This window comes from Dreissena polymorpha, chromosome 3 (genome assembly GCF_020536995.1).
Source record: "Dreissena polymorpha isolate Duluth1 chromosome 3, UMN_Dpol_1.0, whole genome shotgun sequence".
Classification (NCBI taxonomy): Eukaryota; Metazoa; Mollusca; class Bivalvia; order Myida; family Dreissenidae; genus Dreissena; species Dreissena polymorpha.
Window position 1 is genome coordinate 10,930,830 of NC_068357.1, and position 22,038 is coordinate 10,952,867.

At 32.3% G+C, this 22,038-nt stretch overlaps 1 protein-coding gene across 1 annotated transcript in view; it reads right to left on the bottom strand.

Moving 5' to 3' along the window:
• Positions 1-22,038, bottom strand: part of LOC127872978 (uncharacterized) — a 58,679-nt gene that overhangs the window by 21,200 nt on the left and 15,441 nt on the right. The window contains exons 16-65 of the mRNA XM_052416501.1: positions 21,438-21,493; positions 21,203-21,334; positions 20,865-20,978; positions 20,724-20,761; positions 20,217-20,320; positions 19,753-19,914; positions 18,897-18,940; positions 18,651-18,676; positions 17,871-17,989; positions 17,567-17,728; positions 17,222-17,280; positions 16,675-16,794; positions 16,523-16,554; positions 16,090-16,175; positions 15,754-15,918; positions 15,412-15,452; positions 15,239-15,267; positions 14,675-14,796; positions 14,342-14,503; positions 13,603-13,661; positions 13,204-13,323; positions 12,707-12,875; positions 12,406-12,567; positions 12,224-12,270; positions 12,050-12,072; positions 11,725-11,828; positions 11,308-11,451; positions 10,851-10,900; positions 10,483-10,596; positions 9,930-10,049; positions 9,343-9,459; positions 8,953-9,121; positions 7,601-7,756; positions 7,379-7,425; positions 7,175-7,197; positions 6,921-7,024; positions 5,919-6,059; positions 5,559-5,605; positions 5,175-5,288; positions 4,770-4,889; positions 4,469-4,588; positions 4,081-4,258; positions 3,557-3,712; positions 3,180-3,226; positions 3,028-3,050; positions 2,753-2,856; positions 1,183-1,323; positions 807-853; positions 507-620; positions 133-252 (exon numbers count right to left, since the gene is read on the bottom strand). Coding sequence (XP_052272461.1) covers positions 133-252; positions 507-620; positions 807-853; positions 1,183-1,323; positions 2,753-2,856; positions 3,028-3,050; positions 3,180-3,226; positions 3,557-3,712; positions 4,081-4,258; positions 4,469-4,588; positions 4,770-4,889; positions 5,175-5,288; positions 5,559-5,605; positions 5,919-6,059; positions 6,921-7,024; positions 7,175-7,197; positions 7,379-7,425; positions 7,601-7,756; positions 8,953-9,121; positions 9,343-9,459; positions 9,930-10,049; positions 10,483-10,596; positions 10,851-10,900; positions 11,308-11,451; positions 11,725-11,828; positions 12,050-12,072; positions 12,224-12,270; positions 12,406-12,567; positions 12,707-12,875; positions 13,204-13,323; positions 13,603-13,661; positions 14,342-14,503; positions 14,675-14,796; positions 15,239-15,267; positions 15,412-15,452; positions 15,754-15,918; positions 16,090-16,175; positions 16,523-16,554; positions 16,675-16,794; positions 17,222-17,280; positions 17,567-17,728; positions 17,871-17,989; positions 18,651-18,676; positions 18,897-18,940; positions 19,753-19,914; positions 20,217-20,320; positions 20,724-20,761; positions 20,865-20,978; positions 21,203-21,334; positions 21,438-21,493 — 4,973 coding nt within the window. The remainder of the gene's footprint in view (positions 1-132; positions 253-506; positions 621-806; positions 854-1,182; positions 1,324-2,752; positions 2,857-3,027; positions 3,051-3,179; positions 3,227-3,556; positions 3,713-4,080; positions 4,259-4,468; positions 4,589-4,769; positions 4,890-5,174; positions 5,289-5,558; positions 5,606-5,918; positions 6,060-6,920; positions 7,025-7,174; positions 7,198-7,378; positions 7,426-7,600; positions 7,757-8,952; positions 9,122-9,342; positions 9,460-9,929; positions 10,050-10,482; positions 10,597-10,850; positions 10,901-11,307; positions 11,452-11,724; positions 11,829-12,049; positions 12,073-12,223; positions 12,271-12,405; positions 12,568-12,706; positions 12,876-13,203; positions 13,324-13,602; positions 13,662-14,341; positions 14,504-14,674; positions 14,797-15,238; positions 15,268-15,411; positions 15,453-15,753; positions 15,919-16,089; positions 16,176-16,522; positions 16,555-16,674; positions 16,795-17,221; positions 17,281-17,566; positions 17,729-17,870; positions 17,990-18,650; positions 18,677-18,896; positions 18,941-19,752; positions 19,915-20,216; positions 20,321-20,723; positions 20,762-20,864; positions 20,979-21,202; positions 21,335-21,437; positions 21,494-22,038) is intronic.

Genomic DNA, 22,038 nt, shown 5'->3' on the forward strand with positions numbered 1-22,038 from the left:
GAATCACAACTTACCCATTATGGAACGATACTCGTTCATATTGTGACATGGTTAAGCCAATAGATACGTTATCGTTTATAGGCTATAAGACACGTGCTTTAATTGAAAGTAGAACTTCAAAGTTTTAATTACCAATGTCTATGTCGCAGTTTCGACCGGTAAAAACAGGCGTGCAATCGCATGTGTAGTTGTTGACTTCATCGTGGCATGTACCTCCATTTTGACACGACTGAACAGAGCATTCGTCAACATCTGAGTGCAAACGGAACGTCATAATGAAGTTGTTGTAATGCTTGGGATAGGTACATACATGCTTAAGATCGACAATTATATCTTACTTTTAAGCTATCATAAAGGGTATCTTATTTCCATATTTAAATCTTAATATTTGTATATTATTTCCATATTAAAACCTTAATATTGATATTTATAAAAAGCGATATTAGAACATATACTAATGAGATAACAAATCAATCAGTTGTTTATAGCAGTTAACCACAATCAACCTGTATCGCAATCATGGCCTGTATAGCCCGGTTTACAGTAGCACTTGGGCGCATTTTCCTGTGAAATGCATTTTCCATCGTGCATGCAGTGAAGCTTTTGGCACGGCCCAAACTCTGCATAAAAGAGTAATCATTATCAGATATACAATAATGCTAGTGACCACACATATTAAAAACATACCTGTGAGCTATTCAAACAAAAACTGGGAAATGTATCATTAATATGTCAAGTAACACACATATCAACGAAAAAAACATGTTGATATATTAAAGGAATAAAGTTCTGCCTGTAAGAAATACCTGTCGAGTTCTGTACATCAACGAAAACATGGTGTTCACCGCCTTGGCTGAAGATTGAAAGAAATTAGTGTTCAATTAAGGCTAAGGAATAATTTTAACACGTTGTTTTAAGCCCCGACCGATACGGATGCACACGATATTATTGTAATTGTTTGAACGAAACTAAACTAATTGCTTCAATGTTATGTTTACAAAACATATGGGTGTTTGCATAAAAACACGGACATTTGATGATCTAAAATCAGTGATATATACTGCGTGTTATATAGCTATTGCTACATTAAACTTAAATTACAAATTTACAGTTATTGATGAGCGATACATTGATGATCGCTTGACATAATATGGCGAAAGTGTAGAAAGTGAATGCCGTTACCGTGATGTAAGACAAAGGTCTCCGAGACCCTGCAATCCGTTCGTTGTATATCCTATGTCTGTTAAACATTGTCCATTCACATTGTTGACTGAGGCGATGTGAGTATTAGGTATTCGAGTTTTGCATTCAACTATTTGGTCACTGCAATATAAACATAGTATCATTCATACGCGATGCCCGTTATTATAAAAGCAAGTGTGTATTCTTTTATTTAAGGCAAGAGAACTTAAAAAAGCAAAGAAACAAAACATACATAAAACACCAAGTATGATTTATATTCAATGAATTGTTTAATTGTATTTTACCAAGCGCCTAACATTGAGATTAAAGTATTGCAAACGAACATCCATTACTTTATAAGACACTAGTCAGTAATTAACTATGTTCTTAGCAAAAACCCCTCTATCTAAATATATTAACTTTTTTTCCCTTTGGCCTAGCGTTGTCCGTTGACAAGTTCAGATAGAACTTTGACGTTGGGATGAAAACAAGCGCTAACATTGGTAATACCATATATAACATTTTGCAGTACAGTTTATTTGTAGACATGCCGGCAATTAACTCTAAACTTGGCAATATCCTTTACCATAAATAAATATGATGTAATACTTATTTGCTCTATGTACATCACGAAGTAAATATGTACATATGTATTAATACAAAAACAAGTGCATAGCAGAACATAATTATTCAACGTTATTAAAATGTAAACATCTTATATAATATTATATACATTTATAAAGTGAGCTATGTGGCACATAAATACAGATAGCAAATGATATGGATGTTTGAAAATTAATTATTTTTCAAATAATTGGTTATAGTTTCAAAACCAATAATGTATTCATACATATTTATAACTGCAATCGTATGCATATACGTGCTAAATCAATTCAATGGGTTTCATTCGCATCAAAATTAACCTATTTAAATTCAAAAGCTTGTAACCCATTTTAAATGCATACAATCACCCATATATCATTTATAGACAATACAGACATTATATATTTTTCAATGTATATTGTGTAGGGTTTTCAAACCTTTTACTTAAATAGCGACATTTTGATAATGTAGTTTAGTGCGTTTTGATACATTACAGTATTTTAATACGTTTCTTTATATTTTAAATTTAAGGTGGCTAATGTAAATTTATTTATTAAAATTGTGAATGGCTTTTCCTGTGTTACATACATTTTGGAAAATACGATACATATACAGATATCCATTCACAGTTACCAAAGACGATATAACAAGTATCTTAATTGTTAATAACCAAATTACCGTTAGTATTTTAGACTAGTGTAAATATGTGACAGGTTGATAATGAAATCTTAACAAAAATGGTTTGCAAAGGTAATATACATTCAGACTTAACAAAATGTTTTCAGAAATAGGGACACAGATAAATGGAAATACAGTTTAACGCTAAAATGCAATTTTAACGCAAATACAAATTATGGAAACGATGTTGAGCATATTTTAAAATGTATCGAAAATACAAATGTTCTTATTCCGCACACATCAATTACTGGTATATTCAGGGGGGAACAAACTAACATACATCACTTACCAAGTGCCGTTTTGGGGCGGCGTTGCGATTGTCAAATGGCATGTAGCGTTGGGAAGGCAAATGAATGTGGAATTAGGAGCGGGACGTATAATATGTAAGTTGGTCTGAAACAAGATTTTAGTTACTTATTTATCTGAACTATTGTGTGGTTATAATCGTAGCAACAGTTATGACATATTTACTGTTAGTAGAGGAATAATTTATCAACGCTTATGTCTTAAAAACAATGTATGTTTTTTTCCATTCGTGAAATATAACCACAAGATAATAATTACCGGACTATCAGTGGCACTCGGATCTGAAAATAATAAAAATAATAATAATAATAATAAATGTATATATGTTTTACAAATTTTTTATTATTCGATTCACAAGCAACATACACATAAAAATGGTTGTATTCGAACTTACCGTTTTAAAAACTTACCATTAATTTTGATATTCACATCAAAGCAAATCTCATCGACATTTGTTCTAAAAGAAAATACACATGTACTTTGAACCTTATTAATTTTTTAATATTGTGAAATATTGTTGTACGCGTAACAGACAATTCTAAATATTAAATTTATGCAAATGGAAAAATCAAATACAAGATTGACAAGTATATACTTGTTTATCAATGATTTAGATGACTTGTGGATGAATATAGTTTGGTGAAACGTAGACGCGAACCCATGCATACGTCAAAGTATTTACTTTGAATCTAGGGAAACACAACTTTGGTAACAGAACAGCGGATCTATATTTTATTTGCCACAAGTTTCTTAAAATCAACACTTCATCACATCCTGACATACGCACCCATTTTCGGATCCATTAATAGTTGTTTGATAACAACACTTATACAATCCTGCTCCGTTCGAAAATCGTACCAACAGTTCATGATAATTGTTGTGAGCTATATCAGGACTCTCAACAATATATGAAGTGTTTCCGTTGCAGAAAGCTTGCAGTGGGCTATTAAGGAAAAGGCAATGCAATGATTTAAACTTTAAATTACCACGAACTGTTCTGAATGCATTATGTACCAAATGAATAAAATACCCTAATCAGTAACAAAACGTCAACGTTAGCATTTAATTTTAATTAAATATATTCACAATTATGAAGCGTTTATTTAAAAAAATTGGATAATTATAACTATAATAATCAATTTTATAACTACACACTTAAATTTACATTTCACAAATTAATGAATCCGAAACAAATACTTTCAGATCGAATCATGTTTAATTGGTTCGGGATCGGTTAAAATTTAATATTACCATCTAAAAAGGTAAAATATATAAAAGCAAGTGGTAGGAAATTTCTAATAATAAACGTACGGTTTTGACGGAAGCCCATAATACGGGATAGAAACGATGCACTCATGACCCTCGATACATTCTACATTCTTTAAAATGCCATGAGTAGAGTCGAAATGGGGCGTGTTCGGGTCGTTTATAGTTTGGGTAAAGTTTGTAAAGTTTGTGACTCCAGGAAGGTCTTTTGTAGAATTATACACTGGAAACAATAAAAAAAAAATCACGTTCACAGATATAGAAAATGCTGTTTCAAATTATATCGTGTCAATAGCTATCTATATAAGAAATTAATGCGATACTACCGCTAATATTAGTAATAAAACATATTATCAAGAACTTATTGGTGGTATTTAGTCAAACGAACTTTTGAAACTTTACGGTTGGCAAATGAGAATGATTGGTATTGTACCTTGTGAACAGTCCTTGCCAACAAAACCTGGCTTACAGACACAGGCTCCAGCTGACACCTGATGGTTAGCTTTGCAGACACCATTACCGGAACATGTGATATTTTCACAAAGGTGGGCAACTGAACAAGTAAAGCATAGATATGTTGGACATTTGATATATGACTATGAGACGCTGAATCTACCTTAATTTATAATGAACTATTCAAATGCACTTGAATGTGTTGCAAACTTGATATGTGCATTTTTAGAAGAATAGAATGAATGACCAGATAGATGATAATAAGCGAAGCTATGTATTACCAATGTCTATAGTGCAGTTTTGACCGGTATACCCGGGCGCGCATTCACATGTGTAGTTGTTGAATTTATTTTGACAGGTACCTCCATTTATGCATGGATGACCAGCACATTCGTCGACATCTAAGGAAAAACAACACATTTAGAAAAAATTGTCGAATTGTAGACAAAATCAGTGATATGTGATAATATGTTCAATACCATCGTCTCAGCCCCTACGTTACAGCAATATAACTAACTATATAGGAACTGTACATTGTCTTAGCAATAGATGAAATGGACATAGTAACACAAACAATAAATTCTTAAGGTCAATGATAAACCATGAATTTTGAGCGCACGTTTTTTATTCGATTGGAGAGTAAATGGTTTCAGCTTTTACATCAACTGCTGTTGCATGGTAGTTACCTGAACTGCAAGTCTCGCCTGTCCATCCTGGATTACAAGTGCACTGAGGTTCATTGTCTTGCGAGATGCATTTTCCACCATTCTGACAATGAAGCTTCTGACACGGACCAAACTCTGCATAATATATTGTAAATTATTAACAGAACAACTAGCTTAGTTTATACTAATATTATAAAATCCAAATATATCAAAAGGAGTGAACACATCTCTTTCAACAATTGACACATATTTAATTTAATATAAGTGAAAAACACACACAAAAAAACGACGTTTATTTTAAAGACACAATGTTCCATAAGAACTAAAGTACCATATATATCTTGAATAGTATTAGGTTCAACCAGAACATGTACACAATGCATTTTAAAATAATAAAAATATTACCTGTTGAGTTGAGCACATCAAAGAAAACATGGCGTTCTCTGCCTTGGCTGACGATTCAAACAGAAGCAAATAAACAATCAATAAACCTTAAATAACAATTTAATTTACAACAATACAAAAATTGTGTTCTTCACATTTATTTAATTACAACAACATCTCTAAATATTAAATAATTAAGAAAAAACCCACTAAATAACCACATTGCATCGCCAGTTAAGTTTTGATGAATATGTGTGAGTGCGTACTTATTGAAAGCTTGACATTTATGAATATTTATATTTCTTTGTTTTCTTCGAATAAAACACATGCGCCTTTCTTTATCTTATGCGATACTATGTATTTCTATGTTGTGTTATATACCCAGATGTTAGACAAAGGTCTCCAAATCCGTGTAATCCGTTCGTTGTATATCCTATATCTATAAAACATTCTCCGTTTGCGTTGCTTAGTAACTCTATGTGGGTGCTGGGAAGTACGGTGTTGCATTCACTTATTTGAACACTGCAAAAACACACATCTATAAGCGTAAAACAAAACGATAAATATTTCCAACTTAAAGGGATCTTTTCACACTTTGGTAAATTGACAAAATTGAAAAAAAGTTGTTTCAGATTCGCAAATTTTCGTTTTAGTTATGATATTTGTGAGGAAACAGTAATACTGAACATTTACCATGGTCTAATATAGCCATTATATGCATCTTTTGACGATTTTAAAACCTAAAAATTATAAAGCGTTGCAACGCGAAACGATTGAATAATTTGGAGAGTTCTGTTTTTGTCGTTAAATTCTGTGAAACTACGAAGATTGCTTATATAACGTATAAAATACGTCATGTAAGTGTACTCGGCGGAATAGCTCAGTAGGCTAAAGCGTTTTTACTTCAGGACTCTGGCAGGACTCCAGGGGTCACTGGTTCGAAACCTGGTCCGGGCAATGTTCTTTTCCTTTTTTTAATTTTATTCTTGATTTTTTACTGGAGCTTTTACGATCCAATGTTTACATTTATCGATATAAAGCATTTAATGAATAAGTTAAAAAATGCCAAAATCTGTGAAAAGGCACCTTTAAATTACCAGATGTGTACTACAAATACTTTATTAATAATAGATTTGATATAAGTTCATAATTAGTAAAACGTCCATAATGTGAAGACATCGCACAATCGAAAAATGTGTATATACGAATGAATTTATTATATTGATCTTTATATTATCAGACGAAAATTCGAATAAACTATAAACGATTGTATATTTACATTTTCTAAAGTATGCATTATTTAATGCAAAGCGCATTGAATTAAAATACAGCAATGCGGCATTTGATAAATTAAAGGAATACGACCTAGAATATATATCTTACCAAGTGCCGTTTTGGGTTGGCGTTGCAATTGTAACATGGCATGTTGCGTTGGGAAGGCAAATAAATGTTGTATTGGCCATAGGACGTATAAATTGTACGTCGGTCTAAAATAAATAATTCAACTTCAAAACATTATTGGTTCGAACGAAATAAGCAAACAGGTCAATTCATCCTTTATTTACGAACGTTTTATATACCGTTTTATAAGTATCTAAAGATTGAACATTTGCGTGATAAAATATAACAATTCATACCGGACTTGATGTGGCACTTGGATCTGCAATAAAAATAATAAAAATAATTTAAAAAATAAAATAATAATAATAAATAATATTAATAAACAATAATAACAATACTACTCATAATAATAATATAACCATACGCATAAGTAATAAAATCTTTACGTATAAATATGTTTAATTATATATTATATATATTCATGTAACACATGGGCTTACCGTTTGGCTTTATTTTCACATTGAAGCAGATTTCGTCCACATTAATTCTAAAAACAGCAACACATAAAAACGTTAAGTTTACCTTATTTTAAATCCGTGTGTAATTAATTATTTATTCTACTACCTATTTAATATGATCACTAGTTTAAGCGCAGTAATTATTTCACACATTATAATTAAGGTTTTGCAAGCTAACTAGTAATTGCACTCAAATATACGTACCCGTCCGCAGACCCATTAAGTGTAGTTTGATAACAACACTTGTAGAAACCTACGCCGCCAGAAAAGTCTATCAACAATTCATGATATATAGAACTGTTTGGATTGGGCGTTTTAACAACGTCTGTGGCCGTAATGTTGCAGTATCCCTTAAGCGGACTGTATAGAATAATAAACAATTCATAAATATAAAACAAATAAAACGTACACATCATTACATAAATTTGTTGTCGAATAGATTTCACTCGTTCAACGCATATACGTTAATATATAACCCGCGTAATACGAAAATGGGTCCTACGGAATGTACGGCAAGCTTTAATTTTAGACCAGCCAGAAGCTAAGATGGCGAATATAAATTAACGTAATGTGTTATTGTCTCTAGTCAGCGGTAAGGGAAGCTTATGACCATACTGCGCAGGGCTGGTTTGAATCTACACTGGCCGCATGTGGCTTAAGACCGATTTTCGCATGGCATGGGTAATACAATTCAAGCTTGGCAACACAGCATTTCGTACAGACAGCTAAGTATTTTAATAAAATGAATCTGGAAATGATGACAGCATTGACATATCGAAGAATACAATCCAATAAAATAAACCAGGTATTTTTGTATTTGTATCCATAATATTGACAGGTCAAACCAAATCATATAAGAGCTGACAACATTTAATCGGCGCACCAGAAGCTAGCGGACAGCATTGGTAGAGAAAAACTATTGTGAAACTGATTGATCCTCCATGATGATGCGCTTTATCAACGTATGGGTAAAATCTGTGAACATATTCTTTTTTCAAGGGGCCATAACTTCACCTTTTTGGTTCGGTCCTGTCATGAAATTCGGATTATACGTTCCTGTGATGTGTTACATTAACGTTAAAAAAATTAGACTTTAACATTCAAATAAAAGGATAATAACTGTCTGATGACTGGAACGACTTGACTGAGATTGGCGAAACGTGTGACTGGCGAAAGGTAGGTTTGGTTGAGGGAAGGACGGACATAAAATAAATCGGAATCAAGTATCGGGAAATTCGTTTACGACCCTTGCATCCTACATTACGCAAAAATGAGTATTCAAATGAACGGACGGACTCATTACTCCAACAGTTCGGGGAGCATACACATCATCGGGATATATACGCCGTTCCCTAACAACAGTTGTAATTGTAACATCAGTGATTGTGAAAAAGAAAATTAACATTCAATGACATAACAGTGTGAGTGATGCGCGTAAAAAGGGAAATATTAACACTTATCTATTAAATAACTATTTGGAAGAAATATACAATAATTGCACATTATAAAAATAGATTAATAATATATATATAGAAATGTGTACACGTTATACATACGGTTTTGAGTCGAGTCCATTGTAGGAGATCGGGGCGATGCACTTCTGACCCTCAATACATTCTAACTGCTTGATAATGCCATGCGTTGAGTCGAAATGGGGCGTGTCGGGGGCGTTAGGAGGCTGGGTAAAGTTTGTAACTCCAACAAGGTCTTTTGTAGAGTTGTACGCTGAAATATAAATGTTTACATTATGCAAATGAACTTCAAACATGGAATTTACTGTTGTTACATGTTCCCCTGTTTACTAGTTCTATGATACATGTCTATATATAAGATTTTAGTGAGTCGTCTGGAGATGAATTGAAGCGTTCATGGATTGTTTTACTACACTTTTACTGAAATAAATAACTGCACCATAAGATACAATCAGATGTAGCCATATGTCATACCTTCTGAGCAGTGTTCTCCAACAAATCCTATAGGGCAGATGCATGCTCCAACAATTTGGTGGTCTGTTTTGCAAACAGCATTTCCATAACATGGTACATTTGTACAGAGTTGCGTAACTGCAAGTATATTAACGGTATAAGTAAAGTATATATAAAGTGCATACAACTCAAAATGCACTTGCAGACCAAACTAATAAACAGGCTAAATGATGAGGACGCTATCTGTGTTTGAATTTACACAAACAACTTTGCGTCAAGTTAACTGTTTAGAGATGTTATGGTAAAACACCGACAGAGGTTCAATAACTTTCATTTGTCGAAGATAAACTCAAACTCTAAACATCGCCTCATGCCAACATTATTTAGCTGTGAAAGATAAATCAACGTGACATTTTGGAATATAAGGAATACTGATAAATATTAATGGTTTCTTTTTTTTGGTTTAAAAGCCAACATTCTTTCTTAGTCATAATATAAAGAAAAGTTTCAGTCTAAACTAGTTTAACTTAGTCAACATATAATCGTATTATCATGTTATCAGGACTCTAAAACGGTATTATGAATTCATTTGGAAGATTATACACTACCTATATCGATTTCACAATTTCCTCCGTTATAAGCACGTGCACACGTGCATGTGTAGTTATTCTGTTCATCTAGGCATGTACCATTATGTTGACACGGGCTACTAGCGCACTCGTCGACATCTGGTTGAGATAAAAGAAAACTCCAATGTATATGTAAGCGGTGTTGTCATCAACAAAACGTATATAATAATTTATATGTGTAGCATATCAATTGGTGTTACCGGAAACCTCACAAAATTGGAAAACGCTATATAAATCCGTAGCTATACACATCGTTGAACACTTTTTATCAACCAATGCTAGTTGCATTTAAATAATAAACGTCCTTTATATTTTTTTATATAAAGCTTCATTCTCAGAACAGTAATTGTCTTATTCAATATATTTTTATCTCAAAGCCGTTCGAACAATACCTGTGAACTATTCAGTTTATCGTTCAGTCATTTATACGCTACTATTCTTTCTTACTTGGTATAAAGCTCTTCTTTATACATGACAAATGCAAATGTAGTGTTCAGCTATCCTAGAGCGAATGTGATGTTAAAGGATATACCTGAGTCACAGTCCTGACCCGTATAACCTGGTTTACATGCACACGTAGGTGTGAATTCCTCCGACATGCACGTTCCTCCGTTTTTGCAGTGCAATTTCTGACATGATCCGAATCCTGCAAAACAACAACAACGCCAATAATTATTTTGAGCGCACATTATGTAATACGTAAACACTGTTCGACGGTAAGTGTTCCTTAATTTGTGGAACAGAGTTTCTATTATGAATAATTCTAACTCTTTTTTATCGATTATAAGCTAGCTTACGCCTACTTGTGTAGGCATTCCAGTATTTTTGTCTGAGTTACTTTAAATTTGTATAGACTGTAACTACGTACCACATACAAAACAAGATGTTATGTATACACACCTGTTGAATTATGTACATCGAGGAAGACATGATACTCTTCTGCACCGCGTCTGTTATAAAACAACAAAATATGTACAGTAAATGATTGTTTGATATTTATTTAGATTCAGTGTTGTTTGCATAAAATAATTCACAAATCATAATATTATGGAACATGAATCTGTTTGTTTTTGCAATAAAGTCTTACAATTACGTCATTGGTAAATGCTGCTGTGATGCCTAAACAGGATTGTTATGACATGTTCAGAACACGCGGTTACGTCGTTATGTTCATGTTCAATATGTTTAGGAAATTTTAATAGATTGTGACATATGGTATAACTATTTAAAACACTCTACGAAATGTTTTGAGAATACACTATGTAGAGGCCTCTTTATATTATATGCTATGTAGTTAAATGATAAGACAGGATTCCTATCATACCATGCTTTTTTCAAATAAAACAATAATTTATACCCTGGTTTGATACACAGATCTTTCAAGCCTGGCATCCCAGCCGATGTGTACGCAACGTCTGTCACACATTGTCCATCACTGCCCAAATGGGTCTCAAAAACGTGTGCACCGAGAATCCCGTCGCCGCATTCTTTGATCGGTTCGCTGAAAGTCACGTATATAGTTGACATTTGAAAACTAAAGTTTTACAAGATAATTTATAAAGCGCATACGTTTTATGCAGTATAATGTACAGGAATATTCTGGGAGATTAATCAAACATGCTGTTATTGTTTTTTCATCCTTATTATTTAAATAATGGTTATCACTTAGTCAATTCAATGACCCGCAGAACGTTCTTTCAGACGAAAAAGCCATTTCGGACACACTTATGAAAAGCTTCATTAACAGGTGTGTGCTCTCCTTGCAATTAGTTACCAATTTCCATCTTTAAGCTGCGATGCGATTGTAAGATGGCAGGAAACATCAGGTAAGCATATAAACGTTGAGTTTTCATTCGGTCGTGTAATACTGGTATTTTTCTGGAGAAAACAATAGTTTTAGCTGGTACATAAAATAATATGAGTGAAATGAACAGAACAATTTACCTTTCACGAAATGATTTTTAATTTGCAACAAGATACAATTTTGTGTAACAAATAATTAAAGCCCTTTATAATTCTATGAATATTAGAACACATTTAAATAAGACAAATTGAAAACCCCTTAAACCATAACAAATACACTACAAATTGTGTCATACCGGAATTGTTGTTAGACCCTGATCTGTAATGAAAGGAAGAAATATTTAGAAAATAAAACGAAAAACATTTTAAACTATTAAAATAAATAAGAATTTATATATGATTTGATTTTAAAGTGTAAAACAAAAACAAAATAAAATCGAATATTACCTGTTTCATAAACTGACACTTACCTAGTTTTTGGATGGCAATTAAAAAGCATATTTCGTCAATATTCATTCTGAAATAGAAAACAAATACTGAATTTAATTTTGGTATAAATTAAATCATATGACTATTGATATATTATAGTAATGCTTACTATTAATACAATGCCTTTTGTTTAAAAACCAACAACAAAACATAAGTGACGCACCCAAAAGTGGTCCCATTAACAGTTGTCTGATAGCAGCATTTATATTCTCCTTCCGAGCCCGAAACGTTGACCAACAGTTCGTGGTAGCTCGTATTGTGGGGATCTGGGGACACGACCTTACTTCCCACAGATAAAGTGCTGTTACAAAAGCCCTTTATAGGACTGTCAAAGGAACCAATCATAATTATTTACAAACTAGCTAATATTGTATAAAATCGCATTGAAAATGTCACGACCAACTATACGCAATCTAATTTTTTTTTATTTACTGAACCGACGAATAAATTGGCAATTTACTCACGGATTTGCTTGAAGTCCAGTGTAGGAGATAGGAACGACACATTCAGTTCCCAAGATGCAAGCAATTTTCTTAGCGATTGCATGTGTTGGGTCAAAGTGCGGTGTACAAGGGCTATGTGTGTGTTCCGTGAAGTTGATGACCCCTGGTAGGTCTCGCGTCGTGTTATAAACTGTTAAATAATAATAATAATAATAAAAAAATAAATAATAATAATCATAAAAATAATATAATTATAATCATCATCATCATCATCATCATCATCATCATCATCATCATCATCATCATCATCATCATCATCATCATCATCATCTCAAAGTGATTGGAATTTGTATTACTACAACATTTTTTGGGTATTAATATTTATATGAAATAGTACACTGGTCAGCATGTGTGCAATTAACCAGCAATGTCATAATAAAATAAAAATGTAAGGCTACGTCATTAAACGATTCTTCATAATAAACTTGCAGTTGTCATTTCTTTTTTTATATCTTTACCTGTCGAACAATTGCCACTAATATATCCTGGCGGACAGACACATGTGCCAGATTTCATTTGTAGATCTGCGACGCATACAGCATCTCCGAAACAATTGACTCCTTTGCAGGGATGTGGGACTACAATGTGTGATAATATATTGACTATTCATTTAGTTAACGAGTATTTAATATATCGACATAGTCGGGTTTGTTTTTTTGTACCAGAATAAATTTAAAAAAAATGTTATAGACATCAAGGAGTATATGCAAACCTATTGTACCATTCATACTACAAAGACAAGTATAATCATCCAACAAAACGGATTGAATTAACAAACCAGCAAACACACATGCACCTGCTTCTCATATGACCTTTTTACTTTACTGTTTTGAAGATCGCGTTGCAAGTTAACATACCTTCATCGGTTTTGTTGTTAACAAATTTCAGTCTATAACACCTCTCTTCGCCTTGTTTCCTGAAATAAAAACGATAATACGGAAAACTTGTATAATATCAGTATTATTATTTCGAACACATGTTAAATATGAAAGGAAAAGATACCTGATCATGAACAATACCATCCCTATATAGACAATAAAACATGTAAAGTTTGATAAAACAAATTATAAAAAAATACGAAAAACATATGTGATTCAAATAGGAATAAAAAAATGATCAACATGCTTAAAGCAAGACTATACGATTTTGTCAAATCGAAAATGTCTGTAGAGTAAAATTCGCCAGCATGTAAATCATGCATGTACGATGTGAATCTAAATTTAGTTTAACGGTGTATTTTAAAGTCTTGCAACGATATCTATCCATACGACACACGACCACTAACTAAAAAGACGAATGCTTCGGTAATTGTAGGAAAATAGGTACGAAGTATCTTCGTCACAATCTGCTAGGGGCGCTAATTTGTAGTTGCTGCATTTTATGAAATTCGTATTCAATGTATAATTTTTCTTGCATATTTTGTGTTATTGTTACATATTTTTATCAATTAAAAAATTATATTACAATTTAACACATATACAAAATCGTATAGTCTCGCTTTAATGTATTCAAGCATCCACGTGTTTTATACTTATGATTACATCCAGCATGGCAGTATAATACATCTGTTCGCAAAGTATCAAATTAGTGAATTACCCAGGTACGGCAACAGTGAGACAGAGTGAACGTGTCTCTCCTGCTGTTAGGTTTGTCTGCGGTTGGTATGTTATCGCATTCTTGCACTCCCGTGTCACGTGGGTGGGCGGGAAAATATGCAGTCCGTCCAGCAAATTCGAACTTGTTTGCTTAAGACTCGGGCTGTATTAAACGGTATAGATTTGAGGATGTGTTTTTTCTTTCAAATTAAATACGAATCATACTTGGCAATACTAAGCATTAACGAACCAAATTTAGAATAATAAAAAAAGTATACCAAATTGTGAAAAAGCTTCATTAATTTATTTGATAATTTATTTTTGGGGCACTAACCATTGTGATGACCCAAATGTCGCTCCATCAGTGTAATAGACTGTCAGCTGACAAGCGGAAGTGACCTCGCACAAAATTGAAGATCCAGTGGGCAATGTTGGTGTTATAAAGTAGGGTTTATCCTACAAAGGCACGAACGTAGCTCCAGCGTGTGATATAACTATGACGTAGTTACGCATGACACAATACCATTGTAAAAGAAATGTTTAAAGGTAAAAAAGCCTTGACATTATTCCAGAGGTGAAAACAATAAAAATAGTAATTATGATGTTAATTATAATTATAAATAATATTAAGAATTATTATTATTATAATAATGATTAGACATTTATTATTATTAGTTATATCAAAGTCATGTATGCAGCATTTTGTTTAAACATTGAAAGGTAAATGCCGTTATTTTCGAACAGTTTATATCGGTATGTTAGGTTATTTCGTTACTCAGATGGTTCCTTGTAAGTATATGGTTTGTGTCCTTGTACACAATTTCGAGTAGAACGAACAAAGCTACATTTGAAAATATACAATTTAAAGACGAAAAGTGTTCGGCATCGAGCTAGTTACCTTAGCAACTTCATTTTTAGCATCTGCTCCTGTAAAATAAGATAACACATATCAATACCGTTCAGAAATTATTTTGTTTTTAACATTAAAAGTAATATTTAGAATAATATCATTAGGTTGAAATATAATTCAATACAATATTAATAATAAAATACGTAAGTGTTTATAAGTACCTTTAACAACCACGTTCGGGCAAATTTCATCATGAACAAACCTGCAAATCATGAATGCAATTAAATATTAAATATTCAGAACGTTAAAACTTTAATACAAACCAAGAATAAAATACTTAATTATATATAAGTGTTTCTTTTCACATTTAATAAATCTAAGTTAATGTTTTCGGATAATGTTTTTCATATCAATAGAAAATATAAAGCGAACATAACATAAGAAGTTAACTTGCTTTGAAGAAGGGATGCAAATAACTATTTTTTAAATTACATCCTTTTAACACGCAAAACTGAATGTATATTTAGAACCAAATAAAACATATGAAGTGAATGTGTATTTACCCATTTGCGTCTGTCAATTGAAGACAGAAACTAAATCTTCCTGTAGAAAACGATTCTATGTTTGAAGTGACTGTTTTACACTCGCATGTCGTGGGCGACGAGACGACCGCAAAAGGGATGTAAACATCAAGTTGTGGGGATACAAATCCAGATTTTATTGCTACACTGTTATATCAAATAGATAAAATAATAGAGATCGCATTTTCATCAAATATCCGTGAATGATAGCTAAAATTCGATGCAAAATTCTTATTTTGATAGAAATATCATACGAGTCAATTCCTGGATCATCAGCAAAACTGCAATTTGAAAATGTTTGTTTTATTTGCAACTCACGAGCTATCTCGACATGCTTGAAATGGATAAGTGCAGTTCTCAAATGAACACTCGATCTCGGTTGTGACAGGTCCTGACATAAACGTCTGAAATAAAAGACAGTTGATTTGCTTCTTGTTTTGCTAAACATGAAATGTAGAAACAGCTGACACCATTTTAACAAGCAGCAAATATAACAAATTGACAGGACATCCTTGATTTAGGAAAGACGTTTCTTTTATTATGAACATGAAGATATCGAGAGGTTTGCTATTTCCCTTTATTAAAGACAAACGTTTTGACATCTTATATCGACATTTTTTTAAACTTGATCTTCACTTAAAACTAAAGCTTTGACATCCAATATTGAGAATTTTAATAGCTTTTTACTTTGCAATAAAGTTTTGACATCCAATATCGAGATGTTTACAATAGACCTTTATTTTAAACTTACGTTTTGACATCCACCGTTTGGAATTTTCATATCTGCAAAATGTAAACCATGGATCTTTATGAAAGATATTAAAGTTTTCAACAATTATATGTTTTAATTGAAGTTACAATAATAATGATAATAATAACAAATACATAAACAAGTATAAACACCTGCTTGACAATTTCTTCCAGAAAATCCAGGTCTGCAGTAGCACATTGGGTGAGTGGGATCATGTCCATCACAGAAACCGTCGTTCTGGCATTCGAGTAACTGACAGCCTTTCTTGTCTGCTTTTTTACATAAATAAAGAATTTTCTAAGTTAAATTGTTTGTCAATTAGTGTACCTTTACACTATTGAAAACGTACACCTGAAGCTAAAAGGTATAACAGCTATTGAACAGTTTAATTTTTGGTGATATACGTTATATATAAAATCACTAAAAACTCCGTTTCAACCATGTATTGCAAAAGGGTTAAATCTGATAAGGACCTCTTTATGCATTTAATGTGCAAACAACACGAAATACACTGTCAGATCGAACAAATACACAGGCTCAATAATGAGAGCACGTTTTTATGAATTTGCACAGACCCGTAGTGTAGACTATTTAATAACAAAACACATGGGACAATTCAAGTCCGTTAATAAGGTATAATCGTCAGTGAAGAAATACATGGTTATTCAATTATTTTCCTTCAATACACAGAGATATTACCATTCAATGCTGGGATAGTAGATACGCTGAAACATCTATCTTCGCCTTTCAAGCCAGATCTATAACATAATCAATATGTTTCACAATATTTGTTTATGATTGCATTGTTAAAAATGTTGGTCTTGCTATTTTTCAAATGATGTTTTTTTTAATTCAATAGAATGTGTTGATTCTCTGATATGGGAATTCACCGATTCGTATGACGCTTTGCTAGAAAACCACAATTCTAATGCAAATAGTATTCCTGTGCATCAGAACTTACTTCCAATAATTACTTCAAGAAAGAAAATAATCTAACAGCATTCTGCCTTAAATACAAAAGGAATGCTTAATTCTTTCACATACGTGGCTATCTGAAGAGACAAACACACTCGAGAATCATTGGCCGGTCGAATAGCGATATCAATTGTACACTCATGGTTTGACACGTTACCATCGACACAAGGGCGACACGTGGTAAACACATGACTCTTCTCGGTTTCTGGTATTTGGACCTTGAAGTCTATGCTGTGGATGAAAGTACAAGTATAACACAAACCAACAAACACATATGTTATCTTATCACAATTAAGTGGCATATGTAGAAAAAACCCATAACACTAAGTGTATAAATTTATGTCTGTCATTAAAACATTGAAAAGATACTCGCCATTCCTGAGAGTGGAGGTTCCCAGGCGTTACGGTATACATCACGTGACATTCCGTTCCAGCTTTACATTCTACTGTCGAATCCGGTTGTAAACTCGGGTGGACAAAGTGGGGATGATCCTATAACAAATTGAATTAAATACAGTTGTTCTTAAAGTCTCTATAACGCTCAAAATCTACAAAAAATACGTAAATTATTTCGTAAAATAAAGTTAAACACCTAAACAATCAGTATTCCTGATAGCAATAACCACACTTTCAACGCTAGATGTGGTATGATTACATAGATTTGTGTAGATACAAAATGCTCGTTTTTATTTATTTGTGACAGAATTAATTCAATTTTAATTTCCCGCGAATATATCTATTCATACGACACGCGAACACCATGTGACTGTTCATGTGTCGCATGAAAAGATATCGTTGCGGGAAATTAAAATGGAATTAAATCATCTATTTTACCAGACCACATCTGGCGTTGAAATTTCGGCAATTGCCATAAGGAACACCGATTTGTATTTGGTTAAGTTTATTTAACGAAACATTGTTCGAATTTTTTGTTGATTTTGAGAAGCAATGATACTTTAAATGCCGATTGCTTGTTATCTCGAAGACACAGAACATGTCGATGATATAATTCTTGATTAACTCACTTGAATTTATTCTAACAAAATCTTTTTTATAGACTTATATCTTTTATAGACATATATCACGCGTGAGATCAAATGTATTTATATTGTAAAAGTATTGTATAAAGTTAATGTAATTACTGATTACTTACCAGTAAGCCGTAAACAGTATCTGTGCCTGCAATGCGAACATACACAATTGGTATGACGAGTATATACCCAGAATACAGCTCATGTTATTTGTAAACGAAAACGATGAGAGGTACCACGTTTCTCTCACGTACACATCAACCATAAGCTTTAATAATTTCTGAATTACTTCTACGAAACTCAATGAATACCATTTAAATAGTTTTATGTGTGGTTTATTGTGTTTTAAATATAAGTTAACATATTACCTTCCGTTACGCGAACTACAAAGCATGTCTCGTCTTTGTTGACACTACAATTTTACACGAAAATGTGTGTTAACAAAGTTTATTATGATTATGTTAAAGAAAATCATAATGACTATGGTTAGAGCATCATTATGATCATGATGATGATCATGATGATGATCATCATCATCATCATCATCATCATCACCATCATCATCATCATCATCATCATCATCATCATCATCATCCTCCTCCTCCTCCTCCTCCTCCTCCTCCTCCTCCTCCTCATCATCATCATCATCATCATCATTATCATTATCGTTATCATCGTCATCATCGTCATCGTCATCAGTGTCATCATCGTCATCATCGTCATCATCATCATCATCTTCATTATCATCATCGTCATCATCGTCATCATCATCATTATCATCATTATCGTCGTCGTTGTTGTCGCCGTCGTCGTCGGCGTCGCCGTCGTCTTCTTCTTCCTTATCGTCAGCATCATCATCATAATTATCGTCCTCCTCCTCCTCCTCCTCCTCACCATCATCATCATCATCATCCTCATCATCATCTTTATCATCCTCATTATCATCATCATCCACATCATTATCATCATCATCATCATCATCATCATCATCCTCATCATCCTCATCATCCTTATCATCCTCCTCCTTATCTTCATTATAACCATCATCATCATCATCATCATTATTTTCATCATCATCATCTTATTATTAGTATTATTATTATTATCATTATTATTAGTAGTAGTATTATGATTCATCTCCTCCCTAATCGTTATCAGCATCATCATGATCATCTAATATTATTTGTATTACAAGTTTTAGTATTATTGTTAAATCCCACTTACCGTGCATTATTCAAGGTCTGCAGACACAAGTCAAACGTTCCTTCTTCTTTTGGCATAAATGTAACAAATGTTTGGAAAAGAGTTGTAGACGAGTTTTGACTAATTGTCTTAAAGTCTTTTATTTCAAGCTCGGGGCTCACGTATCCAACATTCACAACTGGTCTGAAAAATATGCGCGATACTGATATCATTAACACTACCGCATTACGGTCTGTAATTTACAATTAAAACAGGATTATTTAAATGTTATAATTATTGTTTATATATTGTTGTTTTCCTTGGCAACCATAATAATAATGAAGACTTATTACGCGTTTAGCTACTCCTCAATCATCAAATATAACGACATAAATTTAAACGAAAAATTAAATTAACCCAAAGAAAAACATTTTGTAAGAAGGCAATCATAGTTTCAACTAAAATGAATATTATTCTTTCACTCATGCATTTTGGTGATTACAAACCTTTCTCCGGCATTGAAGCTGCCACCCACAATCGCATATGTACCACATAAAAAGTTCCTGTTGCAGTTCACTTCCTTTGGTTTTCCGGTATTTATGAATCTTGCCTAAATAATAATCAATAAAGTATTGTTCAAAACTTGGCAATTATAACGAACATAAACAGTAACGAAAACAATAGTTTTTTTTTATCTAAACAGGAGTAGCATGCAGCCATATGATAAAAATTAAACATAAAAGACATAAGGTTAAACTGCTCAAACTGTTAAAAAAAAATTACCTAAATTATTTATTGGATTATGACCAAATAACTTAACGTACCGCATTTTTTATCTTCAGAACCGTTATAATTTCTCGAAATTAACGTATATTTAATATCACACACTTCTTAATTTTTCTTACTGCGTCGTTTGGTCTGCAGTATTTATAATTATTAGTGTAAAACGTTTAAAACGTTTACAGATACAACGATCAAAATAAAATTTCCTTTTTTTCGATGGCTTTACTTACCCCATCAGTAATCGAAGGCGCAAAAGTACCGCCGATATCTGCAATGATTAACAATGTGCACAGAGGTATGATATATAGGTATTATTTATCTGTACATTTGTATAAAAAAGATTTTATAAACATTCGCTTGATGTTGATTACCTGTATCGCAGGTGTCTCCAGTAAACCCGTTTTTACACATACATGTTATGACATGATCATCTGTGATACAGTAGCCATTTGTGCTACATTTATTGTCTTCTGGTACGCACGGACCTTCAACATAAATTATTAACACACACGATTATGTAATGTAAATCGTCTTAGTCTACAAAATCAACTCTCACACAAAAAACCTAAATGAATGATTTCTTATATAGTACCGTTACACGACATTTTAAAAAGTAACACTACACAAGTACAACAATCTCTTTAATAATGAAAAAAGTAAACGTCTGTGTGCATATTTATGTGAAACGAAGTGCATGCTGCTGATATACCCTTTGAGCAGTTTTTGCCTGTATAGCCTTCACCGTTGCAAAAGCATTGGTAATCAGTCCGACCTGTTGTGAAGCAAATGCCATGGTTCTGACAGTAACCATGAATAATGTCACCGGAGCTGGCGCATGGATCTGGAATACAACCAGAAAATAGTTCGCTTTGAATATATGGAATGAAAGTAAATTACATGTTAGCAAACATAAAGGTCGGTTTTAGCTAAAAAAAACTCCATACCTGTGTTCTTGTCAATAATGCTAAACTGGAAACATCGCTCTTCATAGTTGGATTCTCTGCAAAAGAACTTAACATTTACAAAAAATGAAATTTAAAATTACGTTATTATTATTCAAGTTCATCTACCTTGTATAATGTTTGAAGAAATAATCGACACTAGGAAGATCTAACAGATCGTATAACATATATTGAAAGTACATAACAATTTAATATGCTTTAATCCTAATCAGAACTAAGTAAACTTAATTCAATAAATTTCGTGGACAAATTCCCGAATATCTAATAGTAATAGCAATTGTAATATTAATAAAAATAAATAAAAAATAATATTTATAATAATAATAATAATAATAATAATAATAATAATTATAATAATAATAATAATAATAATAATAATAATAATAATAATAATAATAACAATAATAATAATAATAATAATAATAATAACAAAAAAATAAATAAAAATAATAATAATTATAATTATAATATATATTTTGCAATGTTAAAACAAAAAGATATCATTAATCCTTCTGTTGCTTCTTAGTTGTCTAAATTCCTTCCCATCATAAACATTGTGTGTTTTTTTGCTACATTTTCCTGT